The sequence below is a fragment of the Protopterus annectens genome, chromosome 11.part0, assembly GCF_019279795.1.
Source record: "Protopterus annectens isolate FY-2018-M chromosome 11.part0, PAN1.0, whole genome shotgun sequence".
NCBI classification, from domain to species: Eukaryota; Metazoa; Chordata; order Ceratodontiformes; family Protopteridae; genus Protopterus; species Protopterus annectens.
In genome coordinates this window covers 1,199,123,033-1,199,137,853 of record NC_056745.1, presented here as the reverse complement: position 1 = coordinate 1,199,137,853, position 14,821 = coordinate 1,199,123,033, and the positions used below count along the sequence as shown (strand labels likewise).

General features: G+C 40.1%; 1 protein-coding gene across 1 annotated transcript in view; it reads left to right on the top strand.

Annotated features, from left to right (window-relative positions):
- LAMB1 (laminin subunit beta 1) overlaps positions 1 to 14,821 on the top strand; it is a 1,172,470-nt gene that overhangs the window by 449,234 nt on the left and 708,415 nt on the right. The window contains exons 9-10 of the mRNA XM_044088561.1: positions 7,761 to 7,949; positions 8,405 to 8,584. Of these exons, the coding sequence (XP_043944496.1) occupies positions 7,761 to 7,949; positions 8,405 to 8,584 (369 nt within the window). The remainder of the gene's footprint in view (positions 1 to 7,760; positions 7,950 to 8,404; positions 8,585 to 14,821) is intronic.

The window sequence follows — 14,821 nt, the reverse complement described above, 5'->3', positions numbered from 1 at the left end:
TAACAATTTGCCACTAATTTGCCAGAAAACTGCAATTTTATGAAAAACGGACCAAAAATGTGATGCAAAAATATAAAATTGCCAGACAATACAGCTGGGAACCTGTCAAAGGAGGGACACCATTTTAATATGAGCACAGTTAACTTAGAGCAGCTGACAAAATTAGAGAATCTACATGCATTTCTGAAATAAAAGTAATGTATAACTCTAATCATTACAGTTATTTATAAAAGTAAAGTAAACCCTCCATGTTTTCTTCCAAAATTGCTATTTTGTGGAGGGATCATTATGGGAAGAGCAACATTTTGAGCCAAAATCAGGGACAGTTGAGGTTTGGCTATGCCTAATTTTATAAAGCAATTTATTTGCATGTACCTCTCAACCTGTTAATGCAATAAATCTGGACAAGGCCAAATATATTGAGGGAACATATAAACAGTACTAAAAATTGCTCTTGTATAAACTGGGACAGTTGATAGAACAGGTCTTATTTTAGCATGCATTTTTCTGAAGGTTATAAAGTCTGAAACTAGTGTGTCATTATTTAGTGACTTAATTCCTAAATCATTTGCCAGAAAACCACAAATTGAGGAACAAACCAAAAATAAGAAGCAAAAAATCTATTAATTCTTTGAAAATCTGGACAATTGGGAGGTATAGTTCAGCTGGGGCTGTCTAAGTTTGCCGCCCTTCCCCCTCACAAAACCATGGTCGAATGGGACATCCCCTGCAGCCATTCCAATGATCCATTACTTTGCTATTTCACTCCATTTACCATAAACACTAATGTGCATACTGATTTACTTCTATGATGATTTAAACTTCATTTGAAAGTTTTATTTTGCATTTTACAGCATAAACACTAAGACATCTGCTAAACAAACTTGGCATTAAAACTTCTCTGCCCGTGAAACTCACATTCATTGAAACAACATTAAAACCCACATTCAAAGAAAAATACATTTTACCCATGGCAGATAAAAATTAATTCTGGGCTGCTTTTAAATCATAGGCCCCTTGCATATGAAACATACATGTGTTCTTTGATACACCTTCCTATTGCTTTGAACATTTTTCCAGTAAACAATGAAATAAAACTGCCCAATTCAGAACATTTCCATCATAAAAGTCTAGTCAAACTTCTACAGTCCACCATTATCAGTAAATAATATGCACAATCTCTGAAGTAGTAAAAAAAGTCATCTAAATAATCCCACGTTAAATAAATCTAACTAATGAAGAGGTTGCTGCTAGCAATCACCTTTGTATTTCATGACTTCACCGAAAAATAAAGTGTCTGATGCCCCCTGAGGAATAAATTGCCTAAATTACATTAATAATAAGCTAGTAATATTGCAATAGGAAATGGATGGCAAACTGATAACAGGCTCATAGTTAGTGTCTTAACTTTCAGTACAGCAGCATTCACCCCTTATGGGAGTAGAACCAACAACCTTCTGCATTAAAAGCAAGTACACAACATTTTGTGCTACTAGCAATGTGAGCTGACTTAGCATAATCAGCACTAAACGTCTCTTCACCTGCAGCTCTCAGCTCCTTGTAAAATCTACGCAATACTCAACTACATCTCAACTTCGCAGCACAAGAAGTCTGGAAAAAGCCAAATTTATTGGGGTGGGTCAAAGGGCAAAAACAGGAACACATTAAACATTGCTTGTATAATCTTGGAAAGCTGCTAGAATAAAATGCTGTGTTACCATCATACATTTTACTGCCAAGGTCACTGTGCAAAATAGTCAGAACAACATGCCACTATGCCAAATCACCTGCTTTGTGAAAGAGAGGAAGACTGAAACTTAAATGGCTATCATTTAATGAATTCAGTTCTCACCATAGCTGTCAACCTCTTAGCACAAAACACCTAGACAAACCCAGTAATGAGGGAATACAGCCCTCAAACATATTCAGTGAATTCAGTTCTTGCCATAGCTGTCAACTTTAGCACAAAAAACCTGGACAAAGCCAATAACAGGGTATTACAGTCCCAAAAATAAGGACAAATTTCAAATAGTCATAAACTTAAAAAAATTGCTATAAAAAAGGTTGTGTTACTATATATTTATTGCTAGAATAAAAAGTTGTTTTACTATGTATTTTCTGAAGAATATGAAGTCTGAAATTCAAATGCCTGTCAATTTTACTTCTGACGAAACAAAACAATTTTCAGCAGAGGCCCAGGGAGAAATACTGTAGACACATGTCTTTGTAAAATGGCAGGACACCAGGGCAAATCCACACAAACACAGGGATAAGATGCAGACTCCACACAGAAGGCACCCCAGCCAAGAATCAAACCAGAAAACCTATAGCTGTGAGGCAACAATACTGCCACTGCATCATCAAATATGTAAGGAAGTAAACATTCAGAAACCTGAAGTCTGAAATTTAAATGCCTGTCAATTTGTTAATCAGGACAGTCTGACTTGGAACAAAAAAAAAACAATTCTCAGCAGAGGCCCAGGAAAAAATAATGCAGACATGTCTTTGTAACATGGGAGGACACAAAAGCAAACCCACATAAACACAGGGAGAAGATACAGACCCCCCCCTCACAAAGAAGGCACCCCAGCCAAGAACCAAACCCAAGAACCTACAGCTGTGAGGCATCAATGCTACGTTGCTACCACTGCACCGTCAAATTTCAAGCATTGTAATATTTAAAAACCACAGATATGAGGAATAGATCAGATCAAATATGAGGCAAAAATCTGCAATTTTTTTACAAATGGTGGTGGGTAGGGAATTCAGGTCTTTAACACCTGCATACAAGGTACAGGGTTCAAGCCTGAGGTATTCCCTACCACACCACCATGAGTAATCACCAGTACATCCCACTTGGGGCATTTTGACACACACACACACACACACACACACACACACACACACACACACACACACACACACACACACACGCTCTCTTCATATTACTCACCAACCCTCAGTCCTTGAAGTGAGACCAACATAACGTGTAAATCCTCCCGCTCGCTCGACCAACATAATGTGTAAATCCTCCCGCTCGACCAACATAACGTGTACATCCTCCTGCTCGACCAACATAACGCTTCATCCTCCTGTTCGACCAACATAACGCTTGAATCCTCCCACTCGAAAAGCATTTGAACTGGCCGGAAATACATGTGCGGTGAGCTCCATTCCGACTGGCTGCCCTGATGAGCTGACGTCATCATGCAGTAAAGCGAGAAAAAAAAAAAACAAGTGAAAATTTAAAAAGCTACCCCCCTTCTAAATAAGTTGTACTAAAATCAGTACAGTGCGTATGCCTCCCGACGTCCCTGTTGGCATGGCAGACGGATTTCGGAAACCAGGTCCACTTGTCTTTGATAATAATATTGCAGAGAATTATTGGAGAGTGTTTGAGCAAGAGCATGATGTTTTCATACAAGCTGCATTTTTCTGATAAAGATGATATTACAAAGACATTTATTCTGCTTACTTTAGCTGGTTCAGAAGCCATAGAAAGAGAGTGTTTATTTGTGTATGGCCCTGCTGTATTTGGAGAGGAGGGGGAAAACCGTTATATAGCTGTACTGGCTGAGTCAAGAGAAGACCCCATGCACTTAAAACGTAAATTTAGAAAATGTGTACCCCCTAGTGAATATTACAATGGAAAGGCACTTATTTTACACAAGAGATCAAAAGCCTGGTGAAACTTATGCAGCATATATAACTGACTTGAGAAACAATGCTAAAACGTGCAGATTTGGTGATTTAAGGGATGAGCTAATAAAAGACAGATGTATGTGGTATTAAAGATGATGCTTTGAGAAAGATTTTGCTTTGTGACAATGATTTAACTTTGAATAAGGCCATTGAGATTTGTCAGATATATGAGCTCAGAGAAAAGCACTCAAATATGCCTACAAATGAGAAATGCATGCTTCTAGTATCTCTTAGTGCTCATGTTGATAGTATGCAGCAGGTGGTTAAAAGCAACAAGCCCAAGCACATGGCAGCAACTGTAAACCCTGCATCAGTCACTGGGAAACCCCATACTTTTCTAGCAAATTCCAGAGTGTGCACAGTCTCAGTGAAGCACAGGAGTGAGTGAACAAACTCAAAGAATGTGCCTCTACCCAGTTTCAAGGCTAGCTGTCATAATTATAGTGCAAATCAGGTGCCCAAAAGAGAAAAGTGCTTAGCTTTTGGTCAGCAATGCCACAAATGCAATAAGTGGAATCATTTCAAAAGGCTTTGTAAATCAAACAAGAGGCGTTCTTTTATTAAAAGAGAACATTCAAAGAGGCAAGTTGATCAATTAGAAAGCTGTGACTCTTCTTTTTATGCTGGCGTGTCTGTGCTTAATGAAACAGTCAGTGAAGTAGACTTATGGGCAAAGAATGACGTATTTTGTACTGTTCTGATAAATGGGCAATCTGTAGAGCTCAAAGTTGACATAGGTTCAAAGTGCAATGTTATGTCAGCAGAAACATTTGCTAGAGTATGTGCTGGTGACAAGCTTGATTTGCAAAATGCATGAAGCTTGTTGATTATGGTAGAGAAGAAATTCAGACTGAAAGTCCAGTAGTGCCATGACTTGCAATTTTATGTGGTCAAAAGGCTCTTAAAGTCATTATTAGACCTAAGAGATAGTTTGAAAATGGGACTACTTTCATTTAATAAGGAAGTCCATCATGTTAGCTTGAAAAACCAATGTTCTAATTTTGCCCAGTCTAGTTTTTCTACCTATGCTGATCTTTTCAAAGACAAACTAGGCAAACTCCCAGTTGTATACTCCATGAAGTTAGACCCAGAAGTCAGCCCAGTTGTCAGGGGTCTGTATCATGAGATCAGCATGCGAAAATGTTGAATCTCACTTGTTCGACACCAAAATGTCAAACTCCAAGTTTCCCAAATGGTCAAAACACTGATTTCTTTCTAACAGAAAGGGTAGCTACCCACTTAAATATGTTTGTTTTAGTGTGGCATTGGTGTTTGGCCAACCAATTTCTTCCCGTTGTGTGGCTATGGGGTCACCCTGTGGTGGAAGCTTTGCAAATTACGTAATGGCGCAATGGGAATGAACAATAATGAAATGTTCCAAGAAAATGTCGTATGGTACACTAGGTACCAGGACGATATGTGCCTTATTTGGAAAGGGGATGAAAGCCAGATTGGGACTTTCATTTCAAGTATATCAAATATGACGGAATTTTTGGAATTTACATATAATATCAGGTATGATAGTATTAATTTCCTTGATGTCACATTAATAGAAGACAGGGTCAATGCTAAATATAAAACTGTGATTTATAGGAAACCTACTTATTCGAATGCCCTCTTGCATTTTTCCAGTAGCCACCCTCACCACCAGAAGTAGGCGGTGGTCAAGGGACAGATGGTGAGGGCAGCAAGGATGGTCTCTGATAACATTGATTTCATGAAAGAATGTGAAGTATTAAAATCAATGTGTATTAGAAGGGGCTATCCGGAGGTATTTGTAAGAGAAATCATGTTGGAAGTTACTGCTAAGAGATGTTCAGGGCATTTTAGACCTTTGTTATGTAATAGTAATAATAACAATCCTGTACTAGTTTTAGAACAAGATAGTACAAGCAGGACACCTCAAACTAAAAGCCTGAGCCTTAATTTTTTATTTACTTATTCTATTGATTATAAGAAGATAAAGGATATCTTCGTTAAAAACTGGACAGTTATTTTGGAGGACAATAGTTTGAGTAAGATATTGGGCTTAAAACCAGGATTCACCTATAGAAGGGGGGCAAATTTAAAGTGCCTGCTTGAGAAAAAGAAGAATAACAAGAAGGCTATAGGTATGAGAAAGTGTGGAGCCTGTTTGCAATGTAAATTTATAAAATTAGGAAATCAAATAATGATCAGGGATAAGCTATACGCAATTAACGGAAAATGTAACTGCGATTCTAAGGGAGTAGTGTACCTTGCATGCTGTCAGGTATGTCCATCATACTACATTGGAAAAACAGAAAGGAAAATCAAACAGAGAATATATGAGCATCAGTATTGTATTAATAGGGGCGATAGCACAAATGCATTGGCAAAACACATAAATGAGAACCCAGATCATAAGTTTTCTTACACCGTAATACAACAAGTTAAGTGTGAGATGAGAGGTAGACCATGGCAGCTGAAGCTGGAAGAGAACGAATTATTGTGGCAAATTCGAACTTCAGCCCACATTCCACCAGGGTTAAACGAGTATGGGTCAATTAAAAACATATTGAAGCTAAAAGCTTTGAGTAGATATTTAAATTGCTGGTATATTAATTTAGGATGTGGTATATGATGGTGAAACAAGAAATATAATAAATTTATAAACAAAATTCTGGTGGTACTAAACTAATAACCACATATATAATATAAACATAAATATTTATTTCTTTATGCACAGTAGTAGTATACTGAAATATCTATAGAATTATAAGCGTTAGTACGTAGTACCAGTTATTAGGTTGATCAGACTGGTCCAACTTATTATATCTAGTTTTGAAGTTTGTATTACAGCTGGGTATTTGGATATGTGCCCCCTTAAAAAGATTCACCAAAGCTGTTAGTTACTTAATTAATGTTAGTAGTTGATATATAGTATCTAGTAGTTAATAATAGGATTTTCAATATTATTTCATAGAATTGTTTGTTTGCCGAGTAATGTGTGGCTTGTGATGGCCTTTAACTGGCATAGTGATGTCACATTTTATTGTATTTATTTAGATAATCATTTTTTATAATGTAAACTGGTTTTGCTAATTGAATTATTGTTAATTTGGTTTTGTATAAAAAGCGAGGTTTATGGAATGTTACTTGTCTGAAGAAATTGGGGCAAAGAGCCCTTCGAAAAGCACTTACAGTAAATCTTTGGTGTTTTACTCGCTGGTTATTGAGTTACGTTTTTCTGACTATGCTTTAATCCAGGTGTCTGTTTTTTAAGGTTTTAATTTTTTATTCAGTTTGTTGGTCATGAAAATTGACATATCACAAGCGTTTTCCTTTAATCAAAATACCTTGCTCTTGACTTTTGTTGGGTAGACCACTGCTTGTAGGTTTCTTTTTCTCTTCAAGAAATGGGCATCTGTGTCCTTAATGTCAGGGAAAATTCCAAACAAATACAAATAATTTGCACTGGCCCCTGCTTCATGTTCATGAAACATGTTATTTTGCTACCAGCCTTTCTCTTGCAATGGTTGTTTTGGTTTTCTTTCTCTGGGCTAGAAGTGTTACTTTAGTTTCCTATTTTAGATAAGAAACATTGCTTTTTGATTCTGTTCTCTGGACAAGTGACGTTTAATATTAATCTTCCTTTTCTGGTCATGGAGAGTGCTAGGTTATCAGCTTTATTTATTTCATTGATTTGTTAACTGGATTAGTGGACTGAATCAAGGACTGTTTCAAATGATTCCCAAGCAAAGGGTAGTACATAATCAACAGCTTCTTAAATGGGTAGAACAAGTACATAAACATCACATAACTGAAATATCAGTATTCATCAGTTCTGGTAAAAACTTGGAATACCAAAGACCACACTGATGCGTTGTATTTTATATGTACGTCATACAGTCAATGCATTATTGATATAAATGTATCACCAAATTAGAATCAATAACTTATTTTTTTTTCTTTTTTATTACCCATTGTATAAATCCTGAGCCATTTGATCATGCCTTTTAAACTTAGCAGTTACAGTGACTTAACATCTTTGGGGCTGTTTAACTAATGCCACCTATGTTGTTATTTATTTTCTTTAGAATGCAACTGCAATGGACATGCAACAGCGTGCCATTTTGATATGGCTGTTTTCATAGCAACTGGAAATTCAAGTGGTGGAGTTTGTGATGGCTGTAGTCACAACACAATGGGACATCATTGTGAGCAATGTAAACCCTTCTTTTATCAGCATCCAGAACGAGATATCCGTGACCCTAATATCTGTGAATGTAAGTACTGTTGTCACTAGCCAGGTTAATTCAGCAGAATATGGGCAGAATAAATGTAGTGTGCCGTGTTTTGGGTCTTTCTCTCTCACACACACACACGCACACACAGACACACACACACTCGCACACGCGCACACACACACACACACACACACACGCACACACACACACACACACACACATGCACGCACAGACACACACACACAAAACCAGAAAACATCATCTGAGACCTTTTCCGTGTCCATAATTATTTCCTTTCATCTGCTCTGTCTTTCATTAAAGAATTACATTTGGATAAACACCTGTAGAGCTTAGCGTCTACAGAGAAAGAATGAGTCAAGTTTTTTAAACCCTGTTACAAATTTGTTTCAGAATGTTCTATTAAAAAATTTATAAAGTACATGAATAAAAAGTTAGTTAATGCATCAATTCTAATACCTGGTGTTCTTTTGAAGCATGTAACTGTGACCCAGCTGGATCTCAGAATGCAGGAATCTGTGATCGTTATACAGATGCATCAGTTGGCTTAATTGCTGGACAGTGCCGCTGTAAACAAAATGTGGAGGGTGAAAGATGTGATCAGTGCAGAGAAGGATTCTTTGGACTTAGTGCAGATGATCTCGAAGGATGTCAGCGTAAGATGAACTTTGTCACTTACATGCTTTAACTCTTTGTTGGTTTGAAATTCATATATTTTGTCTAGTTCAGATCTACTGACTAACCATGAAAATAGTATACTAGAGACCAAAGTTTTAATAAGTGTTATAGTACAAGTGAGGTGCTGTTTTATCTTTTGAAGTATTGAGCATAATGCCAAGGCCTTGCCTCTGTTAACCATGTGCACGAGATTTTTTTCCTTATTTCATTTTTACTAATTTAGTATTTATTTCAGCTAGTGAAAATGTTAGTACTTCTTGAGAAGGATTTAGATAGTTGTGGAGTAAGAACTGTTTTAGGTTTGTAGTACATAGTGCTTACATGCAAAGCATACAGAGCTGGAATGCAAGAGCAGTAAATGTTCATAATAAGGATCACTGCTGCAGTATGATTCATCACAGCTGGGCTTGGCTCTGGGGTGCAGAGGGTTGGAGCCCTGACTTGACCCAAGTGACTTGGGTTTTAATTAGATGCTCCAGCTCTGAAGGAGCCAGACAGAGAAGGAGAGAAATGAAGGGGTGTTGACTGCTCACCTCTCCCATGGAGGGTGGAGGACAATGCGTGCTTGGGGAGCATATGAGGATGTGGAGCATATGGGGATGTGCAGTCTAATGTAGACAAGGGAAACCACTTCCTGTATTTTAATGTTGGTGTTTGCTGGAAAGATCCTTGCAGAAGTGAGAGGCAACCAATGAAGACAGTCCACATCATGACTCCCTTTGGCTGCTTAGACAGATATGTGCACAGAGGTACTTTAGGTGTGTTCCTTTAGTTCTATTGCTGTGTGAACATACTTGGCCAGGTGTGTGCACAGAGCAGTAGAGCTAAAGGAATACACCTAAAGCACCTCTGATAGCTGTCTGAATGATGGCCTGTCCTAGTCAAGTCTTGCTACAGTGATGTGGAATGAATGGGTCACTTGCATAAGAGTGGGCTGATGACTGGCAGACAACGGGGGAGCAAAAAGTTTAAAAAAAAATAGGAATTTAGCTACTGGTCAACATCTGTCCCTCAGGCATGACTGCCTTTGCTATGGACATTACCAGGGTGAGAAGGTCCCCTCCATATTCTAGATATCAGTAGGACACTGAATTTAAGCAAATATTTAAGTATCCAGCTTTTGGCTCTGTGGAAATGAACTCCAGCCCACACCGGCTTTCTTTAGTAACACATAATTGGTAAAGGATGTGTAAATAGCCCAACATAGTTTTCCACAGGGCCAGGTGGCACTTTCACCCAACCCTTGTTTAATGCCTAAGGTGGTCTCAGAATTGTCTTTTAACAAAATGAGTCAGTGAACAGTCATCAAACCAAAACCATGAAAAAGTGAGAAAGCTGTAATTAAACGCAGTGGACTAGACAGATAAAGCCCTCATTACAACTCAAGCAATCTTAGTTCAACTAGCAGCTCAGTGCTTGACAGAGCTGGCAGAGAAGGTGGAGCTGATAATGGGTTGTAGCAGCAGTTTTGCAGTAACAGGGTAAACTGGGGTCTGTGCTTGCAGTTCACCAAGCTACTAATTGGTGGTAGCCTTCAATGCGCATGGGACAGAAACGGTGTTGTGAGCTCCCACAGTGATGTGGATCACATGTCCTTCCATCCATGTCAGGAGTTAGGTAAATTAGTGAATGTGTCCTCATTGCTGGAATGCAGGAAAGTGCACATGCAACCCTCATGACTGCCTGAAAAACTGCTCCCCTCTGATGGTTTTCTCTTGTTGGATCTGGCAATGATTCCCGTCATCACAGAACAGATAGACTGTAGTCAGATTGGGGAAGCTTGATACATAGAGAAAGTTCTTTCTCATGATAGATACACACAGAATGCTAGGGTACTGACTCAAGAGGACCAAAGACTTCATGTGAACAGACTTGCTTACTGTTTGCTTTAGTAAAAGAAAACAGAGCATACCAGTCTCCAAATACACTCTTTGCAAGTGTCTGACTGTGTTATTACTTTGCTACCACCAACATGGGAAAACCAGGTCTGTATCACATAGTCGACGTTTTGTAAGTAACAACACCATATGTTTGAACTGATATGTTCGAACTTACAAAACTTTGACTATGTAAAAAAACAAAAAAGCAAGGGAAAACAAAATAAAGGGTTGTAAGCACCCCCCACCCCCCGCTCTTTAAATATACCAACTCTGAGACCACACTACAATGTGGTAAAGGGAATTTTCAATGCTCATGCTGCAAAGAGGAATGGCAGTGTCTAGGAACTTTGTGCATAAGTAGTAGTTATGCTGTTCTTGAAGGTCAGCTACTGTGAAACTCAAAATGTTATTATTAGGGATTAGGCTAAGTTGGTTCACTTGACCAGGTAACTGACCCAGTCTGTACTACCTGACTGTTGCTACAGTGTAAGCATATTGCTGGTGAGCTCAAAACTGGGGAACAAATAAGGCATAGGGCAGAAGTGAGCTCTGAGGGAAGGGAATGAATGGTTTGGAGACCTCTTGCCTTGCCCAGAATGGGTCCACTGTGTCTTATGGGGGGTGGGACTGGTGACTTCCCTTGTGGGACTAGTTCCCATCCCTGAGAAGGAAGAAGGATTGGACCAGTTGAATAAATGTTAAGGTGCAATTGGGTCAGTTATGTGGATGGGGGAGAAAAAAGAAAGCTCTTGATGGAAAGGATACACTGTTACTCATTCGTTCTGATCTTTATCCAGACTGTTTTTGGGAAGAAGTTAGTGATCTGGCCTGGTTAAGGCAAGCTGTCTTGACCAGGCTGTGCATAGTGCTGTTCACTGAAAAAAGAACTGAAAGTGCATAGCATGCTTTCTTTTTTCTACTGAATGTCTTGTTGATATCCTAAGCATAAAAGGGAGGCCATCCTTTTTGCAATAGGCTTAGTTTCTGGTGTGTTTCAAAGGGGATCCAGTATCTGTCTGCCTGGGATGACATGGTTGACAGGTCTCGATGCTTTGCCAGAGATGGCCTCCACCTGTCACCCCTGGGATTCCAGATCCTGGCCAAGGCTTTTGCCTCCCCAGTTATACCTTTTTTAGACTATGTCCCAAAGACAAATCTTCCAACATACAAGATCTGTCAAAAAAACAAATTGAAGGTCATGCTGCTCAACACTAGGAGCCTTAACCTGAAAATGCACACACTGGGCGCTCTCCTCGTATTGGAATATGCCGATGTATGTGCAGTCACAGAAACTTGTTTCAGGGCTGCAGAGAGCACTCCTGCATTACCAGGCTATACTTCATTCCACACATTCCGACCTCAAAATGAGGTCGGGAAGACTAAGGGTGGTGGAGTCACTGGCTTCATTAAGGACGGACACACCTCCAGACTGGTTTGCCAGCATGACGCACTGGAATTACTCCAGGTGCAACTGACAGTTGGCAAAACACCCATCCAAGTTATAGCAGCTATAGACCCCCCCTCCATGACTGAGGACACCAACTCTTCCTACCTGGACCTACTTGACTCCATCAATGTACCCCCTAACACCCTGATCCTTGGTGACTTCCACTACCCCACCATAGACTGGGTGAACTATTCCTGCACTAATGCACTCACCCAACGATTCCTTGACTTCATCAGTTCTAACACACTAGACCAGCTTGTCTTATTCCCCACAATAGGAGATAGCATTCTGGACTTGGTTCTCACCAACATGGGTGACCGCTGCACCACAACCATAGTATGTTCTTCCCTGGTGAGATCAGATCATCGGTCTGTCTCATTTGAAGTTTCTAGCTCACCCAACCCTCAGCCATAACCAGGCTAAAAAATTCTCAAAAGCTAACTACAACTTCCTAAGGGTGGGTATCAGTAGCTTCACACCACTGCCCCCATCAGAGGATGCAGACAACTATGCTGAACAGTACACCAATGCAGTATACAAGCAACTATACAACTGCATGGACTCAGCCATACCCAACAGAACTAAAACCTGTTCCTCAAGGAAACACAAACCTGTCTGGTGGACATCCTGTATCAACAGGCTTTACAACAAAAGAAAGAAACTGTTGTCCAAGGGTAAAAATGAACAAATTCCAAATTGGAAAAACTCCCTCCTCAGGCTCATCAAGCAAATTAGATCACTAGTGAAAACATCCAAAGTCAGTTATGAATTGAAACTAGCCTCCAAAACAAAGGGAAACCACAAAGCCTTCTTCAGTTACGTCAGGAACCTCCATGGCAAAGCCCAGGTTTGTTCCGAATTAGTACTTAACTGTGCCACTTACACTGATCCTGTTGACTTAGCCAACCTGCTACCAGATACTGTAGGTTCAGCACAAATTTTACCCCCATCCCCCCCAAAGGCCCTTTCGAAATCCCCAGGACTTGTCCCATACCTCATATCCTCCATAGATTAAGTGTTAAAGACCCTATCCAAGGCAAAGAACACAGCTTCCATGGGACCTGATAGTATCCCTGACTGTATTCTGCATCATCTCCAGCAAGAACTAGCTTCACCGTTGAGCACCCTATTCAACCACAGCCTAAGTACAGGCTTCATTCCATCAGAGTGGACAACTGCCATTGTCATCCTCTTGCACAAAGGTGGTGCCACTACTGACCCTGGAAACTATCACCCCATTAGCTTGGCAAGTCTGATCTGTAAACCCATGGAGTGTATTATTATGAATCTCATAAACAAAGACATAGGTAATCTCCAAGCACTTGACCCCACCCAGTTCTGATTCATCAAGGGCAGATATTGCCTGTTGAATCTGGTTGACTTCTTTGAGACTGTCACCAAGGCCCTGGATGATAGAAAGTCAGTACATACAGCTTGCCTTGATTTGGCCAAGGCCTTTGACATAATTCCCCAGTCGGGCATCATCACAAAGCTAACACAAGTTGGTGTAAATTTACTTTAGGCTACTTTATTAAAAAAAAAAATCCTTGTTTCCCACCTTTACTGAACTACAATAGTCCAGTCTTCAGGTATTGCTGATCTCTGGGCTGTGTCATAGTTCCTGTGTTGCCCATATCCTTATTTGGATAGGAGGAAGCTTCTTTGTTCACCAGTGAGAGTGGGGAGCTCTGAGCAGCCTATCTGTCCCTTGAGGAGTGGTTCCAGCCCAGTGACTTGTAGCTTATTGGCCGTTTTGGGCCATTTCCTATCTCTTTCTAACCCCCTGCTTTAAAGCCAGCTTTAGCGCGCTTTTGCGCTTGTAATTTAAAGTTTGTCCTGTTTGTTGCATTTACCTGTTGAGGCTACACACTCAAGTGCGCTAGCCTGTGTTACATATTTATTGCATTTTCCTGCTGTTTGTTGCAAAAAAGAAAAAAAATGTTCCTTGTTTCCAGTCTTTCCTGACCTAGAGTAGTCCAAATACAGGCTTTGCTGTATTCTGGACTTTTGGAAAGTTCCTGTGTTGCCCATTTCCCATTTCCTTTCTTGGATAAAGGGAGGCTTCTTTGTTCACCAGTGGCAGTGGGGAGCTTGGAGCAGCCTATCTATCCCTGGAGGAGTGTTCCCAGCACAAGAATCTGGTAGTCTATTGGCCATTTTGGGTCAATTTCTAGCTCTTTCAAGTCCCCCTGTATAAAACCCGCTTTAGCGTGGCTTTGTGCGATTTTGCGCATAGCGCAGCATCGGGCAGTGCCGCTTAATTGGGTTTAAACCATTCTCGGCTCCACAAAGTCTGCTCTTCACTTTTTCCCTTAGAACTGATATAGTTCTCATAATAAACACCCTATTCCCACTCTAAAGCCTGGCACTTGCTCACTAAAGCAATTATATAAGTCAGCACTAAAAAATTAAAAGCACTACACCCTCACAAACTCCCCTTGAGTACTTTGTTCCCCATTGGCCCTTTTTTCAATTATAAAGGAATTCCCAATACTATTCTAGCATGTCCAAAGGTCAGTTGTCAATCTCCTCTCCAGTTCAGCTGGTGAATCTGGGAATCTTGAGGCAATGTTACAACTGCCTCATGTACACAGACAACCCTCTCCTCCTCCCAACAAATTCCAACACATGTGAGAGATGCAACCATATAGCCAAACTGGAGGCTAAGCTCTCTCAACTCAGTACTGGCGTAACCAGTCAGGAGGAGAAGGAAACCACACTCACTACAATTTCAGTCTCACATAGACCTACCAGGACAGCAAACCAAACACATAAACACACAAAAACATACTCGGAGGCTCTAAATAAAAATCTGCCTAAGCAGCAGAGACCTCCAAAGCAGACACCCAAGCAACCGCTACCCCAAAACAAAACACGTGCAACACATA